Raw genomic sequence first — 23,193 nt, forward strand, 5'->3', positions numbered from 1 at the left:
TTACACTGTTGGTTTATAATGACGTATTTAAAAATGAAATTTTTGGCCTGTATTTTTGGGATGTTTCAAATAATATATGAAAAAGAAAAAAATTACTTGATTAATATGAGATAGAACTTAAACTTTTGTAGGCGTATAATCTTCAACTAAATAATAGTATAATACCTACACACCATGAGTTGAATAAAAGATAGAAGGCATATAAGTAAAACAACTTCCCCAAATCAATAATTACAAAACCCTAAGTCCTAATACTGGCTACTTTGAGGAATCTTTCATGGTTTTGATTAAAAATGCGCTGATAAGGCATTACTACCAAAGCTTATTATATTGACTACATCTAACCAGACTTGTTTTTATACAAACCCTTGCAAAAATATATATGATTTATTTAACAAAGTATAATTTGACTGCAAGTCACAAGCGATTTTCTTTTTATAATTGAGAGAAACCCCCTAGTTACGCACTACTTGAGATATGTATAAATACCTGTAAATCACATCCAACCACCACTTCTGCAAACAATTCGAAAATAGGAGAACCAACAGTTGGTGTGGGCGTATAGACGTATAGTTCTTGGTTGCAAACAGGGAAATAAATTCGGGTGAGCGATAAGATGCAAGAGAAATAGATTTTAGAATCGTTTGTGTTATGGAGTTGTTCTTCGAATCAAAGACATTTGTCAACAAGCTAAGAAAGGACGAAGAAGGATAGGAGATGTTCTTCATTGTCTGACTAATCAATGACAGTAGCAAACACAAATAAATAGACAAATTGAGCAATATATATGGAATTGATCACCTTCATGATGCTAATCCGATTGAGATTTTCTATGAGCTCGCTGATTTCTCGTTCGTATAGGTACCTCCAGTCCGTCATTTTACATTGCGTTAATACTGAAAGGCTAAAGGGGTATATCAGGTATTAAAATCGTAGCTTAATTTACAAATGAATGATATTGTAAACATGATGTTGTAAAGGAACGATTGATAGATTGATATCATATGTTTGAAGTATATATTGAGCAGACTACGATCAAATTGAATGCAATTGATACCATACCTTATATACGAAATCGGATACCATAATAACATGCTATTAATCGGGTATGTAATGAATTTTTGAGTTAATATCTACAGTTGTTATCACTGAGTAAATGGAAAGAAAACAGGGCTTTTACCGATATTAATTTGTAGTTGAAACAACGAAGGGTATAATTGGTATTTAACTTTGGAATAATTCAGTTGTTTTGAATGGACACGTGTACTTTTGGTTTTATTTATTAGATAGGATATATATATATATATATATATATATATATATATATATATATATATATATATATATATATATATATATATATATATATATATATATATATATATATAGGGAAGGTTATATGGAAAATAAAAAAACCCTAAAAATCATAAAAATGCATAAAAAAATATTTAGAGATCTCAATTTTTTTTTTACTTTATATTCTTAAAAATCGCAACCTTTTTATAAATTCACTGAAAAAAAATTAAAAATCGATTTTTTATTACTTATTTATTTATTTTTTATTTTTTTATTTTTTCGTTTTTTTTCAAAAAAAAATCAACGAAATTATACAAAAATGTGCGGTTTTAAAGAATATAAAGTAAAAAAAAAGATTTGTGATCTCTAAATATTTTTTTATGCATTTTTATGCATTTTTATGATTTTTAGGGTTTTTTGTTTTCCATAAACCTAAATCTCTCTCTCTCTCTCTCTCTCTCTCTCTCTCTCTATATATATATATATATATATATATATAGACACTCGGCCAGGTGATCATACTATAGAGTCACAACCAAACAAGGAACATGCAATAAAGTCTGATTAAGAGTCATCAGTCTAAACTACATGACTATATATAGTCCCTATGGCATCCCTCCACTAAAAGATAACCAAAACTAGTGGGTCGGCATTGGTGCTTTCGACCCATGGGTATAATGAGGCAAAAATCACCTTAATCGAAGAACCTAAAAACATTGTGACGCACTCCCTTTCTGCACGACTTGCTCCTACGAGCCCTTTGTAACCCCCGTAGATTCGGACTAGTCAATTTAGAGATAATAAAGGTCGAAAATGACTTTTCAATAAAAGATTATTTAGAATAAATAATCTTAACCAAGTTGTAGAATACGTCTCAAGGGTTCCGTACATATAAATAACGTTCAAATCTGAGTTATAACGAAGAAGTTATGGATCGTCGAAGTTTTACGGCAAAACCGGCATGACATCGAGAGACGTAAATAGTGAATTTACGATGTAGAACTTTTTATCCTTAGAAATATAAACAAAAGTTTTAGTATACGTTAAGTCAAGAACATACAAAAAAACGCCCAAATCTGACTTCGTATGAGGAAGTTATTAATTTTCTACGATTTGGCTTAGCAGTGCACAGCCCGAAACTTGAATTTTAGATTGAGCGGTTTCTGGCCTATGCAACCTAAATGAGAATTGAATATATCATTAATAGGAACTCAACGGTAAAAAGACAGACGAAAACAGAGTTTGTATATAGAAGTTATGAATTTTACGCGGACATTTAACAGTATAATCTCATCATACTGTTAAATTTAAGATCGGTCGAGAATTAGTTGATGGAGTCAAAATGAAAGTTGTAGATCTTATTTTTACCTACACGTGGATATAAACAACGTCGAAAACGGAGCTCGTATGCGAAATTTACAGGGTTTAGAAGTCAGTAGGGTGCTGCTGCAAAAGGGGTGACGTGGCACAATCTTGGCTATTGCTTTCTCCCCAAAGCTTGCCACTGGATGGTGACATGTGGCACCAATTTCAGCCATATTTCACCCTATAAATACAACCCCTTCCACCCGCATTTTTCACACATTTCCCATTCTTTCTTCTCTTTACACTCTCTCTCTAGAACCTCTCTCTAGCCCTGAAACCCCCCGAAAACCCTAGGGAACCTCCCTAGCACGAGGCAAAAGCCCCGGAGTGATCGACGGCTCCGAGAAGAAGAGCTTTTCGGCTCGAGAACGTTGCTCCAAGCAAAGCCCAGTTTTCTATAAAACCCGCTGTAAGTAAGCTACGCCTACGCTATTTTTTAATATAGATTTTATTTAATTATAGTAACGTTATTAGGAACTTATAATAAGTACTTGGGCGATGTGAGAGGTGATACAGACCATGAGGTAAGGGTGAGAGGTAGACGATGTGAGAAGCCTTGTTCCCAAAAGTTGGCCCCGTCATCTAGCCGAGTATGGATGACAACCACGGACTATTCTAGACAGTCCGGTGGAACACTAGCAGGCTCACAATCTGTAGGTGTTGTGAACGATGTGCTCACCGCTGTACGCTAAAAACCCATTGACATTTATTGCGAGTGGACTCTTGAAAACGATATTTTCAATAAACGAGATAACCCTAGCAGCTGTGCTCGAAGGACAATACTGGCAGCTGCGCCTCACATAGAATGTCACAATTCTGGCAGCTACGCCTAAGTGATAGAACTAGCAGCTGTGCTTGACAGTTGTATCATTGACAACGATGGACTTCGTACCTATTCCTTAGGATAATCCTTAGGAATGAATAAACGAGAAATAGCTGATTCTTAGGGTAGATCCTTAAAAATAAAGAAGATAATGGGGATGGGTAATCGGGTTGATTACTTGATTGTTTAAACATAATAATTATATTATTGTGGGTTGAAAACCCTATCTACTCACCAGGTTTCCCAACCTGACCCACTCAGTTTATTTATATCACATGTGTTGATATGAAGTCACATTACACTGAGAGATTAAGGATCACTAGTGATAATGAATGTAAGTTCTGTTTATGCTTATGTTTCTGTATTGATGATGACATCCCAAATGTTTTAAAATGAATAACGTATTTATCATGTTTTACTGGGAACAAATTCTGCAACATTTTTATTAAAAGAGGTACTCTGATTTTTATAAAGCATAAACAAAATCGGTCTTTTATGGCCGTGAAAATGGGGATGTCACACCCTCTAACACCAAAACATGGAAGAATCATATCAACAACTCAAAATTTTCAAGTTTTACCCAAAGTCAAACTGGTCAAAAATTCAACGGTCAAAGAAAGTCAACAGTCAACAGCCCCTCACAACATTACAATCTATGGTCACGTCGTGAGCCACTACAGGACAAAATAGTCGGGTCTCATAATCTTCACGACGTGTAACGCCCGGGTTTCAGGGCTAAGCATATTTGTCAATGTAATAGTCTAGGTCAACTATTGTAACTCTTTTTGAAGTAATAATAATGAAATATTTGAGTATTATGTGAATTATGTGTGTTTATGTGTTTATTGTTTAATTATAAATGTATAATTAATAAAGAATAAAAATAAGCGTCAAAATTAAAGTGTGAGATAAGCCCGATATCTTTACATAAAGTTGTATTGGTCGAAACAAGGATTCCGGGGATATAAGGAATGCCGAAATCCGAGTTATAACGAAGAAGTTATGACCCGTCGAAGTTTCACGACGGAACCGGCGCGACACCGGGAAACTTAAATAGTGAACTTATGATATAGCGACTTTTAGCCTTAGAAATCTAAATGAAAGTCGTAGAATATGTTAAACTGAGAGTGTCCATAAAAAGAACGCAAAAATCTGACTTCGTATGAAGAAGTTATGAGATTTTAAACAGACCAATCCTGTCCCGGCCTGTTAAAAATATAACTTTAAAAATAAAGTCAAAATTAGCCGACGGAGTCTAAACGAAAGTTGTAGAGTACGTCTCCACCTACGCGTGGATATAAAGAACATCAAAAACGGAGTTCGTATGAACGAGTTACAAATTATAATAGCATATTTACGTATTAAAATAAAGTATAAATCATGTATACGTACACATATATATACATATGTATATATCATTAGAAAGGTATCGACGATGCGGTCATTATAAGACTAATGTTGAGTTCTTTCGACATTAGTTTAGTACAAATATCATTAAATCCATTTAAAATAGTATTATAGAGGGGTGTTTAGTTGTTTATATAACTAAAATGTCATTAAGTAATTATGGAGGGTAGTTTTTGAAAATTCAATTAGTATAAATAAGAGTCTTGGGCTCTCATATTTCTTGCACCATTCTCTTGATTCAAGAGTCTTTCTCTCCTTATCCCCCGAGCATTTCGGTCCCTCGTGAATCGACTTCTCTTTCTGTAGTTTAGTATAGTAAGGTGAGCGTTGAAGCGCTGCACGAATCTTTCTTAGAAAGATTTAGCGACGAAGTTCTGCCCCTGTAGAGCCTGACTCCTAGCTAAAACCCTCTTGTAAGTAAGTTATGCTTACCTTATTTTAATATAGCTTATATTTAAAATTAGTATTGTTATTATGAACTTATAATAAATATTTGAGCTATTATTATAACTTATATAAGTGTCGTTATAATATTTTTTTTAATTACTCGTGGTACGGGAAATCTGGTTTAAAGGGCCGCATAGGGTTGTTGGATTTCAGAAGTGCTATATGCCAAAATGGTCCTGCCCTCCGGTGTTTTATGTATGGCCCCTGTCTGTACATAGTGGTTGGAAAATATTGTTTAACGCTTATATAATAATAATAATAATAATACTAAGACTAATAGTTGGTCACGGTAAATATTAGACTAAAATTTTGCGATAATAATGCTAGGTTTCGTCGAAGGAAAATAGAATCGTTAGAAGCAAGCGCTGCCCGATTTTGGAATCGTCACTTTAACAAGTGAGTGCATAGTTACTTTCAGCTTACACATAGATATGAAGTATTTTATATAAATTACGTGCTATGTGTGCATATTATTTGAATACTTGCTATCTATGTCGGATGAACATTGTTATACATGTTTTCAATGATTTAAACTGTATATGTATTTTATATCTACGAAAATGTTGGGGTAAAACATGGGTAGATGTAATAGGTGATGTGTGATAAAATGATGAGAGACCTCGATGTTGATGTTGTTGATTCTGTCATCTAGCGGAGTTTGGATGACGACCACGGACTCTTCTAGATAGTCCATTGGAACACTAGCAGGCTCGCAACCTGTAGGTGTTTGTGACCGATGTGTTCACCGGTGTACTCCATCCCCCACATGGTTGCCTTTAGGACATTTATTGCTGAGGAATCCCCTTAGCAGTAGTGTCCGTCCCGATAATGATCCTTAGGCTAGGTCCCTTATGATAGGTGTTTAGGGACGTAAAGTGAGGATAACGGGAACGGGTAATCGGGTTATTGTTGATTGATGAAATTAATAAACTTATTTATTATGGGTTGAAAACCCTATGTGCTCACCAGGCTCCCAAGCCTGACCCACTCAGTTTTATGTATTACAGGTAGTGGCGCTTGAGCATAGATATGATGTTTGGACGAGGGATTACGGATATAGGCCTGTAGATATGAAATAATGTAGTAAGGCTTATATTGTACTGTTTATGCTTTTGATCTGTACGAACATGACATCCCAAGTCTTTTAATGAAATACATTTCTATGGAAATGCTTTTGATAAATCTTTATCATATTTTGTTTTTGGACAAATTCCGTAACACTTTTATTTAAAATGTTACTCTGATTTTTAAACAAAGCATAAACAAAATCGGTCTTTTCTGACCGTGATTTTGGGGATGTCACACGACGTGACATGCATATCCTCACGTCGGGAGAACAATCTAAATGCCATTTTGATCCATAAACTTCTTAATCCTTCTTCTTCATCAAATCTTTGACGTAATGACACTTTAGCCGCTAAACTTCAAAGTTCATACTTGATTCCCCAACCAACTTCTACTTCACCAACTAGTTATAAAGCTTATGCATAAAAAGTATATAGATAATTTCTTGACACTTTAGATCGAGACCTAGTTATGTCAAGTCAAACCTAAGTTTCTAAATTACATAAGTTTAGTCCCTTAAACTTTAAATTTTCTAATTGAACCAAATTAGTCTTGAAACTTTTAAATCCGTTATATATTTATATTGTTTAAATTGAAACTTCAATTTCATTATTTAACTCATTTTACAAACTAATCTTTATTAAATTTTCTTCATAATTTTTTTATTAAAAGCTTAAAATTTTCTAACCCTAAAATATGTGTGTTACATTATCTAAGGAACATCTAAAGTTCATAACGGTTTTCAAGTCTAAAACATGTTGGTGTTTTGTTTCACTAATATTGTTTAAGTGTAATGAGATTGATTTATTGACAAAAACCAATCTTGATAAACATTAAACACGTAATGGTGGTGTTGAGTGCACATTTGTTTAAGTTTGTTCAAGATTCAAAATAGATTGTCATTTAGGGGCGAAGCCCCTAAACAAACGGGGGTCCGGGGGCAAAGCCCCTGGTAGCGGGGTCCAAGGGGTAGAGCCCCTGGCTGGGACCGAGTGACAGTTTGGAACTCGGTTTTGACTTTTGTCTTGACCATTATTTTGCGACTGTTGTAAAATTTCTTGTGACAATTTGGGTAGTTTTCAAACATAAAAAAATGTTTTGTGGCAGCTTTAAACATAGATGTTAATAACCAATTTGTTCTTGCATCTTATTTTTGAGTCTTATCCAATTTTTGATTTCGAAAGTACCACCGAAATACTTCAATTTGAAAGTGTCTTCATGATTCTCAAAATTTCAAGTGCTCTCATACCTCAAATTTCTAACAAAACACCTAGAATTTGATCTTCCATATTGTTATACTTTGATATTACATTATATATGTACAATCATAAGATGAAAACAAGCATCCAATACACAAGTTCCCACATCATAATAGTGTCACGTATGCTATTAGATATAAGAGAAGTGAATTATTCAAAATCAACATCTTAATTTTCTTTCTAAACACTTATATACATTATTCCTCGTTGTTATACATCCATGATTCTAACTTGATTATCTTAAGACACGTCCCACTTAACAATCTCTTGTGAGTGATTCAAGAATTCATCATATTGTATTCACGTTTAGAAAATGATTATGCATGTTGAGTTGGTTAAAGCGGTGACATTTATCAAAAAAAAATGCAGAAGTCACGAATTAAATCTAAGGTTTGTATATTATATATTAAAAGTACAATAATGGATAAGTAATTTTCATCTTGTCAAGCTCGGGTGTTGTCTTCAAACAATTAAATACGATTGCTCTTGACGATGCCAACTACAACTTCTTGTAATAATTTAATTTATTAATGTTCTTTTTCTCTTATTTTGAATATTTCTTACTCGGTAGTCTCATTTTTTAAAAATAATATTATTACTATTTAAATATTCATCGATGATAAAATATCGATGCAATTACCATCTTGGTAAAAGCAAGCTACGCATTACAATTATTTTTGCCTAAATACGATTAAAAAACAAGAACTTATAAACATTAAAGATTAAATTAGTATATTACCAATATAAAAACTCGTAATAAGTCAAATGTCATTATATGTTATAGTAGGAAGTGCCGTAGAAGAAAAACCAAGTTTTTATTTTATTTTGACACTTTATTATTTTTCCAATTTGTACATCGTGTTTTTCAATTATTTTTAATACTTGTTTTTTTTTTTTTTATCTTTTCGGGGAACTTTTTCAATTTATCTTATTGTCAACCGAGATGATACTCTAATAACATGATGTTGATATGACATTATTTTGTGACATCACATTCTAACGGAAAATCTTTAAGAAAAAGATTAAAAACATAGTGACTATTATAATAATTATCTAAAATATAGTGGCTTTTGTGCAATTTAGTCTCATCATAAAAAATAATGAAAATTTCAACTTTATGTCCAATTATTTTTCATTCTTGATTCTGGGAGTCGATATTGCAAGCTAGGTTTCAGAACTGAGTTTTGGTGAACCGAATTTAATAATAACCTAACGAGGTTCATGTATGGTTTCAATACTCTTGAACAAATTTTTTCAGCTGTGCTATGTAAGTCATGATTGGGTTTGGTTTGTGTTTGATCGAGTTGTTCGAAGAGAAGTGAGTTTAGCATTTGGTAAGGAGTTTATTAAGAACTTAAGAAATTTGACTCATTCATTTTGTTTTTGCCTAAATTGCGCATATAGATATGTTTTACAATATATTCCTCTAAAAAGCTATAATTATGGATCTTTGAATAAAAATAATAATATTATACTATGAAGTTATGAAGTTTCATATAAAATTATTTTGGTGTAAGTAATTTCTTATCGATAACAAAAAAAAGGCAACTCAAAAAATGTTATTACCCTTGAGCAAAAGTGATCCACAGTGTTATCATACACTATTGAAGGCAATACAACTATTTCTATGGGTATTCATACATGAGTTAAATACTATTTGTAAGATTGTTAAATGGTTGTTTATAAAAGTTTCGTAAATTATTGCTTCTCAAAAGAACCAAAAGAAAATATGTATCACAAGACTTTAGTTTTTTGATTTGGCAAAGTAAAATGTGAACGTAAACCACACAAAACCAAATGATTGTATATATTAATACATACATTGTGCATCTTTTGCAAGGACCATGCTACATCTAATAAAGAGGAGACATCAAAGGTGTGTGCTCAAATGTGGAATAAAATATTACAAGTTTTAGGGATGAAGGTTTGATAAATAACATGCACCATTAAGATAATTTAAAATGTATATCAACTCTTCAAAATATTAGTGAAATGGACCTATTACTCAAATAATCCTTGAGATGTGTCATTAACATCCATTTATTTTTGCTAAGAAAGGTTTTTTCATCATGAATAATGTTCTTTCATGAATCTTGAAAGTCATATATAACTTCTTTAATGGTTATTTTTTCAAGTACACTATATATGGAAATATATAAGTGGGTGAACTTCAAACCGCAGAAAATGCTTGATTCAAATAGTTATAGATTATTCAGTTTGGCTAATATGTTTCATGAAAAAAAATATTCTAATTTTTTGGTTTTAAAGGATTTGGGAAGACATATGTGAATATCACCATTATTTATTTCATTGATGATGTATTTCATAGTGTTAAATGCAAAATGGCAACATACTTCCACTGGTTTATTTATATAGGATCATACTTTCATATATGTCTATTATAGCATTGTACTTTGAAACTATCCAAGTTATGGCAATATTATCCATATAAGAAACAAATTTCACTACTATAATTAGGTATATTTTGATTATTTTCAAGGTATAAGTTCTTAATAAGATTTTTTTTGAATTACCATATCATAATGATTTGTAAAAGTATAATGTCGTGATAAAACATATATCTTGGAAGTGTAATGATGTAATAAAATGAAAGAAAGAATGATGACAAATAAACAAAAGTACATCGCGTGAGATTGGTTATGTAACAACCTATGATGTATATAATAAAGAAATAAACAAAAGTACAATTTAAAACATCTTATGGGAAATTTGAGCAAAACTAATTGAACTCCATCAAATTCCTAAATTCTTCATCAACTCGTCACAAAACCTTAAACTCGTTTATCTTCAAACAAACTCAATCAAACATAAACCAAACTCAATCACGATATACATAACACCACCGAGGGATCTGTGGAAAAGGTATGCAAACACATACAAGAACCTAGTTAAGTTATTACTAAATTCAGTACACCAAAATTTGGTTAAGGAACCTACTTGCAAAATCGATTTCCAAAATCAAGAATGATGAGGGTAATTGGACCTAGTGTTTGAATTTTCATTTTTTTATGATTAGACCAATTTATACAAAAATCTATATTTTAGATATCTATTACAAAGGTCAGATTTTTATTTATTATTTATTATTTATTATTTTTTTGAAATTTTGACATCTTGCGATGTCACTAATAGTAAAAGGCCGTCATGTCATGTCAGTGTCATCCTAAAGATGACCGGAGAAATAATCAAACAGTGCACAAAATTAAAAGAAAAATATCCAAATTAGAAAAAAGAAATAATAGAGTGTCGAAAGAATTCAAAATTATTATAGACAACCAAGTTATTTAATGTTTTATTATTATAATTTATAATTAAAGGCTTATCAAGTTATTTAATAATACAGAAATATATATCCAAAATGCAAACTCATTATATATACATGAGAGACATGAAGTCATATTATGCTAAGTTTCACATGCACACAAACACAACAAAAAGTAGCCATTCTTCCATATCCACCAAAATTCCTTCCCCTTCCCACCTTCTTCCCACCAAAACCCATAGCCAAAGCTACACCATCTTCTCCAATGGCGTTTTCCTCCATCTTCAACCCTTCTACATCTACTCTTATATGTATGATATCCTTCAATTTTCTGTTAATAGCTTCATCTGTTAGATTACCTCATCCTATCCACAACAATGGCGATAACCCCGGCCAAAAGCAGCCAATCCGTATCCGTCAGTCAAACCACTCCGAATGTGCTCTGTTCATGGGTTCATGGGTCCATGACGAATCCTACCCGATCTACAAAGCCTCTTCCTGCCCGATTATCGATCCAGAGTTCAATTGCCAAATGTATGGCCGACCCGACTCCGATTACCTCAAGTATCGATGGAAACCTGCCAATTGTGAACTCCCGAGGTCAGTTTCGAATGTGAATTTCTACTTGATTGTAGCTGTTGTAAACATTAACGATTTGTATCGTTTGTGATTTGAGCAGGTTTAACGGACTCGAATTTCTGATGAACATGAAAGGGAAGAAGGTGATGTTCGTCGGAGACTCACTTGGGCGAAACCAATGGGAGTCATTGATTTGTATGACGTTGTCGGCGGTGCCACAGTCCGCCACCAAGATGATTACCGGCGATCCTCTCTCCACATTTAAGTTTCTGGTAAAGCATTTATCTGATTTTGACTACTCTGTAATTGATCGATTTGAATATGGTGGGTGGAGTGGCGCTTAATTTGTTTGATGAAAATATGTGAATTAGGATTATGGGGTGGATGTGGCGTTTTATCGAGCGCCGTATCTGGTGGACATTGACGCCGTGGATGGGCGGAGGGTGCTTAAATTGGAAGAAATCTCGAAGAATGCACGGGCGTGGATGTCCGCCGATGTTCTGTCGTTTAACACCGGTCACTGGTGGAGTCATAAAGGCTCCCTTCAAGGGTTAGTAAATAGTAATTGTTTTTTCATGTATTTTTATATTTATCCAACAATAAAATAACCATAAATAAATTATATATATATATGATTTCGTCATAAGTTGTTACATGAAATTAAGTGATGTTTGGATAGAAATAAAATAACAAATAAAATCTAGAAAGGATAAGCATTTAAATTTAATTGGCATATATTTTGTTATTCAAAAACGAAAAAGGTCTTTACTCTGTAAATAAATATTGTAGAGTGATTATACAATATTAAATAATCAACACAAATGTAATACTAGTACTATATAAGCATAATTTCAATGTTTATGTTGATTTTTTTTGGTATTGCATTTTTGTCAATCTTGATTATTCAAGAAAAAAAATTGATAAAGTAAAGATACTTAAATAGTTGTATTATACCATATATAATCGTTTTTTTTTGTTTGAATATGACTTTTAAAAAAAACAATTATTTATTTTTACAACTTCAAGTTGTAATAACCATTTTTAATGTTTTTGTAGCTCATAATATCAATAGAAAAAATAGGGAGCACGAGATTTGTGTGTACTAATTTGAGTAAGAGGATTAGTCAACGATGGGTTAAGTAATATTTAGATGAAGCTGAATAAACAAGTAGTGAGCAACATACATGTGATAAACATATTTGGTCCAAAAGTCAAAACAATTACAAAACCGACGCTATCATAATTCATAACAATATTTTAATATAACTTAATTTATATATAACTTAGGACAAGATATAATATAAATCTATCTATAGGTTAAAAGTCGTACGTCATATCTGAATTCTTGGATACGCCACTATGTTAAATTGATGATGATAATGATACAGGTGGGACTTGATCGAGTCAGGTGGACATCTTTATGAGGATATGGATCGTCTTGTCGCATTGGATACAGGCTTAAAAACATGGGCTCGATGGGTTGATTCTAATGTTGATACAATTACGACCCGAATTTTTTTCCAATCAGTGTCCCCTACCCATTATAAGTAAGTCTTTTTATATTTAAATAAACCAATTTTCTAAAAAAACTAATTCGGTTCTTAACTAATTTTGACAAGAAAAATGTTAACCAATCTAATTCGGTTATCAACGATTTTTTTTTCCATGAAATAAGATGGGTAAAATAAAGTTAAAATTCTAATAGAAAAAAAAAAGTAATTAAAAATTTAGGGTCCATCAACATAAATACATAATAGCGGAATCAATAGTTTAGCTGTCCTAATTGGACCCAATACTATTGGCCTAGTTCCTAGCCACAAATTTCTATTTATATACTTGCCCACTCTATGTTGCCGATAATAATTTTTTATAATATAATAATTCAAATTAAATAATCAAAAGTAAATTTGTAAATACAGGGGGAAAAGATGTCTCACAAGAAAAAAAAAAATAATAAATTCTATTCACATGCAAATTGTGTGGTTGCCTTTCCCTTTGCATTAAACCTTCCAACACTTTTGTCTATATTCTTGTTCTATAATAACTCGTCGGTGGTTACCTTTTACAGCCCATCTGAATGGAGCGCCGGTGCCACCAGTATAGGAAAAAGTTGCTACGGCGAAACAAGTCCGATGAGCGGGTCTACCTACCCAGGCGTCTATCCTGATCAAATGAAAGTTATTGACACTGTAATACGTGAAATGCAAAACCCTGCATACATACTTGACATAACGACTTTGTCAGCAATGAGAAAAGATGCACACCCGTCTATTTATAGTGGGGACTTTAGCCCGGGCCAACAGTCTAATCCTGACCACTACGCTGATTGTAGCCATTGGTGTTTACCTGGATTGCCCGATACGTGGAACCAACTCTTTTATACTGCTTTGTTCTTTTAATGTGTATCTATGAATTGTATGTGTAGGAGGTTTGATCGAATGAATTGTAATTTTTCTAGTCACTTTTTAGCATCAGTTAAGTTATGGTGTTTTAGGAATCACAAAATTTGTATTTACCTATAATTGATTGTAATTTGTATGCAATTGTACAAGTGTTTGGTATTTGGTAATGTGTTGATTTACTTGATTATAAATACCTTTTTTTGTATCCGGTTCACATAAAGACACACATACACAACACATTTACGAGAGAGAGAGAGAGAGAGAGAGAGAGAGAGAGAGAGAGAGAGAGAGAGAGAGAGAGAGAGAGAGAGAGAGAGAGAGAGAGAGAGAGAGAGAGAGATGAGAGAGAGAGAGAGAGAGAGAGAGAGAGAGAGAGAGAGAGAGAGAGAGAGAGAGAGAGAGAGAGAGAGAGAGAGAGAGAGAGAGAGAGAGAGAGAGAGAGAGAGAGAGAGGTTAAATGACCATAATGGGCTTTAAATAACTTAAAATGAAGACTTTGGTGGGTCGTATTTTGCACAACATAGAAAGTATCATAATTACGCTATCTATATGATAAATAAGGGCCCGATACATAAAAACCACAAGGCGTTATGATTTATTTATTTGTGGGAAACACTAAATTTTATTAGAAAATTACTGAAATGTTAAAACAAGCACATAGTAAGACTAGGATTATAAAACCAACCAATTAAATTCAATTTACATCAGGGTTGGCCCAGTAGAGTGCAAATTGGGCAACCATCACGGGCCTCCACAAATCTTACGGCCCCATAAATTTTGATTTATATATATATATATATATATATATATATATATATATATATATATATATATATATATATATATATATATATATATTATTTGTCATTCTCACAGAATAACACTGTCCATACGTCCGCACAATAGATGTCAATCCACATTTGAACATATATATATATATATATATATATATATATATATATATATATATATATATATATATATATATATATATATATTATTTGTCATTCTCACAGAATAACACTGTCCATACATCCGCACAATAGATGTCAATCCACATTTGAACATATATATATATATATATATATATATATATATATATATATATATATATTATTTGTCATTCTCACAGAATAACACTGTTCATACGTCCGCACAATAGATGTCAATCCACATTTGAACATATATATATATATATATATATATATATATATATATATATATATATATATATATATATATATATATAACTGGGAGAATGACAAATAAAATATGTTGTTTGATAATGTGAATACGTTTAATCTTACATAATTATTGTCATTATCACATATTCTCACTAATTAAATCATGTATAAGGTTATTGTAGACTTTTTTTATTATTTTCATTTTGTCAGAATGTTTATTGAGTCGTATTCTGTACGAATGAAAATGAGTGAAAAACGATGTGTGACAAAAATGAATAAGAAATAGTGAGAATGCATGAAAATGACGATAATTGTGTAAGGTTGAATGTATTCCCATTACTAAACAACCTATTATCTTAGTAATTCTCGTAGAATAGCATTGTCACACGTCCGCACAATAATTGTTCATCCACATTATAACCTAGCTATATATATATATATATATATATATATATATATATATATATATATATATAATACTAGGTGGGAGACCTGTATATTATACGGGTTTATTAAAAATATAATGATAATGATATAAATGTGTATATATTAAGTGTTTAAACTTAAAGTACTATTTTTACATAAATTAAAAGGAAATGATGAATAAGTAAGTAGTTCAATATATACTAATAAAAAACTATTGACATATTCAAAATAATTGCTTTGAATACGAAGATGTCAATATTAAACATTTTTTAAAGTAAACTTTTGAAATAAATATAAATGAATTGATGAATAAGTAAGTAACTAAATCTATACTAATTAAAAAAAAAAACTATTGACATATTATAAATAAGGCTTAATGTCATAAAAACCATCAAGTTTTTAGAGTTTTGTCGATTTTACCCAAACATTTTCGAAAAAAAATGTTCGGTTTTACACTTTTACCGGTGATAACAGATTTTCCAGGTTACCATTATATTAAATTCGCAAAAAAAACCCTTAAGTTTACCATTTTTTTTTGCGTTTTTACCCTTAAGTTTATAATTTTTTTTTACATTTTTACCTAAGTATATTTTTTCATAATATACATATTCATATGATTTTTCTGCTTGAATACGTATAATATGAAAAAAAAAATACATAGGGAAAAAGTGTAAAAAAAAATTATAAACTTAAGGGTAAAAACGTAAAAGAACTGTAAACTTAAGAGTTTTTTTTTTTTTTGCGAAGTTAATATAATGGTAACCTGTTATCACTGGTAAAATAGTAAAACCGAACATTTTTTTTGGAAAATGTTAAGGTAAAAAACGGATATAAAATTCAACTTTGGACAAAACGACAAAACCCTGAAAACTTAAGGGTTTTTATAACATTAGCCCTATAAATAATTGTTATGAATCACAAATTTCCAACACTTATTTGAATACAAAATTAGATGTCTTATTGTTAAGTTTATCATCATTGTCTAAACAATTACATGATGTATGTTACACTAAAAATAAAAAAATATGTGTAACTTAACGTATATATTAAGAAAAAAAAGTGAAGTGATATCATTGGAAATGATATATAACAGATTTATTAAATAAAAATTGGAAATAAATTGAAATCAATTGATCATGATAAGCATTAAGTATGAAATAATAACAATATTTAATACAAATATGTATTGTTTATTTCACAAAAGGCTAGACATGAGAAATTAAACAATTAACCAACCAGAAATGTGTAACACAAAGTTACCGACGAAAACTCAAATAAATTGCAAGATATATATATATATATATATATATATATATATATATATATATATATATATATATATATATATATATATATATATATATATATATATATATTTGCTTGGTGTGGTGGACATAATTTTTTGTTATCCAAATATATTTTTTAAGTTTTTTTTCTTTTTAACATCGTTAGATAATGAACTTATGATATTAAAATTAAAAGTAGATTGGAAATTCGTATCTTTGATATCCATATGATATAATTTGGGTTGACATTTTGTCACCGACAATATACGTAGAATTATTTGATTATCTTAAATGTTGCTGACAATAAACTACATATACTATATAAAAGTAACAAAATGAATAAGAAAATGTATTGGTTACGGAACATGAAAAGTTGATACGATATAAAACAATATTTTTATAAGAAAAAATAATTTTAGAAAATGAATGACAATAAAATTACTTTTACGTGTAGATAAACAATTACCAATTTAACGATAGACATAATATTAGATTTTCTATTATCCATAAGCAATTTTCTTTGTTTTCATATGTGCTTAGGGTCGGTTGAATCCATATCGTATTGGAATCTATAAAACAATATTAATTATTTTAATTTAACTATAATGAAAAAGTGTTAATTTGTTTTACCAATTATCTTAGTAAAATGGAGATATTATAAAGTAAAATGTATATATAACTAAAAATGATGTTACTATATGAAAATTTTGAATTTACATGTACAAAGCCTAAAATGCTAATTCATGTTTTTATAATTATATTACATGTATATTAAAAATATATAGCAATTAAATGTCATGTAATAATATAAATAATATAGATATTGAAAACACAAGTATAATATAATCGTATTTTTTAATGTAAATAGAATAAATGTTATTTTGGTATTCATCTAATTGTAGCTTGATTTTAATTTAAACTTATCTATCATTGTAGTTAAAAAGCATAAACTCCTTAAATAGTGCACATTTAGCAAGCTAGACAAGGAATTAATAAAATTAAATGTAACATACATGCTTAGTTCTCGTGTTATGTAGTTTAAAAATAAATAATATTATGAAATATTATATGATATTGAGCGTTGAGTTCTAACAAATATTTTTTACTATAAATGAAGTAAAACTATGTTTAGAATCACTCGGAAAATATTGGAAGTCTTATGAGATTCCATTCAAAAGTTAAATATTGAAATTAAACGAAAGTATAAAATTTGAGATAAATAAAATTTATTATTGAAAGTTGTAAAAAGAAATATCGTTAGAAACATTTAGGCGAAAACCTCATCGAAATCCGAGTTATAACGAAGAAGTTATAACCAATCGAAGATCTGCGACAAAACCGGCAAACACTAGTTAGCGTAAAAAATGAGTTTTTGATAAGCTACTTTTTAGCCTTAGTGATCTAAATGAAAGTAGTAGTACTCGTTAAACCGAGAATTTTCATAAAAATAACGTCCAAATCTGACTTCGTATGAGAAAGTTATGATTTTTTCTAAGTTTCGGTATAACAATAGACAACTAAAAACTCGAAATAAAGATCAAATGATTTTTAGCCGACGCAACCTAAACGATAATCGAAGGTCTCGTCAATAATAGCACAACCGTTAAAAGACAGACAATAAAAGACGTCGGATGAAAAAGTTATGAATTTTTAATGGATTTTTCTGTCCCGGTCTGTTAAAAATAATAATATTAAAAATATATTCAAAATTAGCCGACGGTGTCTAGACGAAAGTTGTAGAGTATGATATCACCTACGCGTGCATATAAAGAACGTAAAAAACGAAGCTCGTATGAAAAAGTTATGGATTTTTTAAGTTTGGGACACAAAAACCAAGAAAAACACAAAATCCGAGGAATTTCGCAAGGCCAGGGTTCGGCCACGTCACCCTTGCTCGCGAGCCTGCCCCGTGTCCGATGTGTGTCGCATTCTTATCGAGTCCGAAGCGCGGCCCAATCAGCTTCTGACGCGTGTAGCATCCGTAGAGGCGTCCGAAGATGACGCGTGCCTCGCCTCGCATCCGACCCGTGCCCTCCCCCTTGCCTACGAAGCTGTCGCGTGGCTTCTCCTCCTCCCTCCGGATCTGAGCCTCGCAGCTATATATAGAGGGTGTGAACCCTCCCGGTTTTGGTTGGAAAATTCACACTTTTTATATCTTTTTCACATTTTTCACTCCCATAAACTTCTTTACAGCCCCCAAGTCCCGGGAACCTACCAAACACCTGAAAAACATCTCAAAGTGCCCGAAGACCCCGAGAAATTTTTCTTTTCGGTTTGAAGCTCAACCCTCGCAAGGCTCGGTTTTCAATAAAGCTCCTGGTTTTAATCGAAGAAACTTATTTATTAGAATGAAGTGTTGCCCAAATTACTATTTTAACCTTCGGTTAATTCACGGTGAGTTCAATATATAGGAACAATTGTATGTTATGTGTTATATGTGCTATGTGCTTTTCCGTGTTATTTTCTCGTACTATTATGGTAGCAAAGCTATACCTTTGACCATGTGATCAGTGAAAGGACTAGTATCACAGTGGTATTGGTATGTAACCTCTAGCCATGTAGCGCATGTCCTGTAAGAGAATGACTTCTACCACTATGGCATTGGCAGAAGGTTAGATAGGGCTAAAAGCCTGCAAAATCTACCAAAATGTTAATAAGAAGCTGTATGTCTTCTATTCCATTTGGGTGGAAGCTTTATTGATGTATATCAAGTTGAAATTGTTGTATCTCATTGATTGTATATCTTTGAATCAAATCATTGATTAATATGGAAAGTTTGTCACATGACTCACATATGTCTTTGTTGTCCCTTGTTCCTCTTTGCTTGTGCCATATTGATGTATATATATGGCATAACGTTATATTTTATCTATTATTGAACTCACTAAGCATCACCGCTTACCTCTCAGTGTTTAAATTATTGCAGGTGATAAGCATCGAGTATAGTTAAATACTATTAGAAGATGTTAAATAGATAATATTATAGCTTTTGTATTTAGTGTATAAATTTCTGGGAAATTATGTAATATATATATATATATATATATATATATATATATATATATATATATAACTTTGTAAAAACCTCGTTAGTCGGTTTATATCAAGTCTTTTGTAATCAGATCATATATCTATAAAATATGTTTATGAATATGCATGTAGCATGTTTTGGAGTAACTTGGAGTAATAACGTTAAATTATGAAAGGGATCCTTTCAATCATGGTATCAGAGTAGTAGTTTAAGTGAACTAAATACCACGGATTGGTATTTAGACTTAAACCGTCGGGTGTTTAATATATGAACGGATTCATTAGGAGTATATGGATATAAACCATAGGAAATAATTAAGTAGAGTATTGGATAATGATAAGCCGCTTCAAAATTTTTAGAGCATTAGCTTAAGCGAACTACGAATTGTAAGGATTTCTAAGCTTAAACTTGAATTGCTAAGTAATGTGCAACACCCGCGTTTCCAGGCTAGGCATTATCATTGATGTAATATTCTAGGTTAATCCTTGTAACTCTTTTTTGAGTATTAATGATGAAATATTTGAGTATTATGTGAATTATGTTAATTATGTGTTTATTTTCTTAATTATTATAATTTAATAAACTAAGAATAAAATAAGTGTCAAATTTAAAGTGTGAGATAAGCCCGATATCTTTGCATAAAGATGTAGTGGTCGAAATAAGGATTCCGAAGATATAAAGAATGCCGAAATCCGAGTTATAACGAAGAAGTTATGGCCTGTCGAAGTTTCGCGACAGAACCGGCAACGCTGAATGATGTAAAAAGTGAAATTTACGTTAGAGCGATATTTAGCCTTGGTGATCTAAACGAAAGTCGTAGAGTTCGTTAAACCGAGAGTGTGCATAAAAAGAACGCCCAAATCTGACTTCGTATGAGGAAATTATGATTTTTCTAAGTTTCGACTTAGCAGTATTCAGCCTGAATACTCGATTTGAGACCGAGCGGTTTTTAGCCAAAACAATCTAAACGAGAATCGAAAATCTCATTAATAGTAGTAAAACGATAAAAAAGATAGGCAAAAACGGACGTCGGATGAAGAAGTTATTATTTTATAACGGAGTTTTCCTGTCCCGGCCTACTAAAAATAAGTTCAAAACTAGCCGACAGAGTCTAAACGAAAGTTGTAGAGCGTAGTCTCACCTACGCGGGGATATAAAGAACGTCGAAAACGGAGTTCATATGAGGAAGATATGAATTTTCGAAATTTATTAAATTATATATATATATATATATATATATATATATATATATATATATATATATATATATATATATATATCGGATAATATCCGAAGGGGGGAGGAGTCACCAGTCCGATCCACATTACGCCCAGCATAAGGCTGTACGCCCAGCGTACACCGAAGCGTGACACGCCTCGCACTCAAGTGCACCGATGACACATACCATGACGATTCCGGAGGAGTACGCCCCACGTAAGGGCATTACGCCCAATGTAATGCGAGGCTTCAGCCTCTATAAATAGCATGCGAGGGCAGCCGGCTCTTTTGCTCATTTTCTCTCCTCTCTCTCCCATTTTGCATCGATTTACGTGCAAGAATTATCCCGAAGTCCCGGTATCATTCCCGAGCCCCGAAGTAAGTCCCGAAGCCCCGAAGATCCCGAGAAGTGCAATTCCCGAGCCGAAGCTCTGTCCGCGAGGAGTCCAGTTTTTGTGAAGATCTACCGAATAATACTACTTCTACAAGCTGTAGTGCTATCCGATCATCTTCTGATTAAGTGAGTGTGTAGTCACTTTATTCTAACGCATAATTATGAAGTATTTTATATAAAATACGTGTCATGTGTATATATTGTTGTTATATGTGTGAATGTATATTCACTTTCTTCTATCTCATAAATCTGATTTATTCTCTATGAAATACGTGTTATGTGTGTGTGCCTCATCTGTTATGTGGAATATGTATTGATTGAACATGCTATACTGGTTTTAAACTATGTATATATATATATATATATATATATATATATATATATCTACTAATATGTTGGGTAGAACATGGGTAGATAGTTGACGTGTGATAAACAGATGAGATGCCTCGATGTTGTTCTTGATTCAGTCATCTAGCGGAGTTTAGATGACAACCACAGACTTTTATAAACGGTCCTGTGGAACGCTAGCAGGTTCGCCACTTGTAGGTGTTAATGAACTTGGGTGTTCATTCGTTGTACTCCATCCCCCTCATGGTTGCCTTATTTGACATATATTGCCAGGAAACCCCCGAATTCATGTGTTGTCACCCCGATGAAATATTCTAAGACTAGGTCCCTTGTGTTAGTTGTTTTAGGGACGTAAAGTGAGAATAACGGGAATAGGTAATTGGGTTATTGTTGGTTGGTGGAATTAAATATAATTATTTATTGTGGGTTGAAAACCCTATATGCTCACCAGGCTCCCAAGCCTGACCCAATCAGTTTTATTTGTATTACATGAAGTGGCGAGAGGGCATAAGATGGATGAATCATCAAGTTGTTTTGTTTACAAGTCTGTATATGTATATATTTGTTGAACGACTTGTAATGTTATCGTTTATGCTTTATGGTATGTATCGGAATATGACATCCCGAGTTTTGATTATATAATGAAAATACATTGCTTGATGAAATGCTTTGGTAAATATTATCTTGTCATACTTTGTTTTTGGGAACAAATTCCGCAACTCTTTCAAATCAAAAGGATTTACTCTGAAATTATTTTAAAAGCATAAATGAAAATCGGTCTTTTCTTGCCGTGATTTCGGGGATGTCACAGTTGGTATCAGAACATTAGTTTAAGTGAACTAGGAATTTGTAGAGTTTCTAGACTTAAACTTAGAATGCTAAGTGAAATTTTGAGATGTGTGTCTGTTATATTTTAGACACGAACACTAGTTTATTTTAGGAAAATTGCCTAAAATGCTTTTATGTGCTAAATGTTATATGTTTGCCATATATGATATTATTTGTTCGGATCTATGGTCTATTGCCGACCGGATCTGGAAACCTTATGTGTGTAGGATTCTAAGCATACGTCTACGATATTAGAACTAGCATGTAAACGTTTCGGAGTGATAAGGATGATTTGAATATCTATCGTGAATGAGGATCTAATTTCATCTTATTTGGTGTATAGATTAAAAATGGTGAGAACGAGGAGTGGAGTTGGAAATGCTGATGAAAACAAGAATCAACCACCAGTGATTGAGCAAATACTTGTCGTAGCAGCAGCAACTGAGCCGATAACAATGGCTGGTGTACAAATGATGATTCAAACAATGTTGGATCGTCAAATGGAGGAGACTAGGCGGTTGCTTCAACAGAATCGTGAAGAACTATCAATTC

General features: G+C 31.9%; 1 protein-coding gene across 1 annotated transcript; it reads left to right on the plus strand.

Annotated features, from left to right (window-relative positions):
- Positions 1 to 11,069: 11,069 nt before the first annotated feature.
- On the plus strand, positions 11,070 to 14,085 carry LOC111912624 (protein PMR5). The gene is made up of 5 exons (XM_023908370.3): positions 11,070 to 11,545; positions 11,625 to 11,796; positions 11,896 to 12,074; positions 12,913 to 13,071; positions 13,593 to 14,085. Exons 1-5 carry the CDS (start codon positions 11,085 to 11,087, stop codon positions 13,921 to 13,923), a joined length of 1,302 nt encoding a protein of 433 aa, XP_023764138.1. The 5' UTR covers positions 11,070 to 11,084; the 3' UTR covers positions 13,924 to 14,085.
- The last annotated feature ends 9,108 nt before the right edge of the window (positions 14,086 to 23,193 follow it).

The sequence above is a fragment of the Lactuca sativa genome, chromosome 5 (assembly GCF_002870075.4).
Source record: "Lactuca sativa cultivar Salinas chromosome 5, Lsat_Salinas_v11, whole genome shotgun sequence".
NCBI classification, from domain to species: Eukaryota; Viridiplantae; Streptophyta; class Magnoliopsida; order Asterales; family Asteraceae; genus Lactuca; species Lactuca sativa.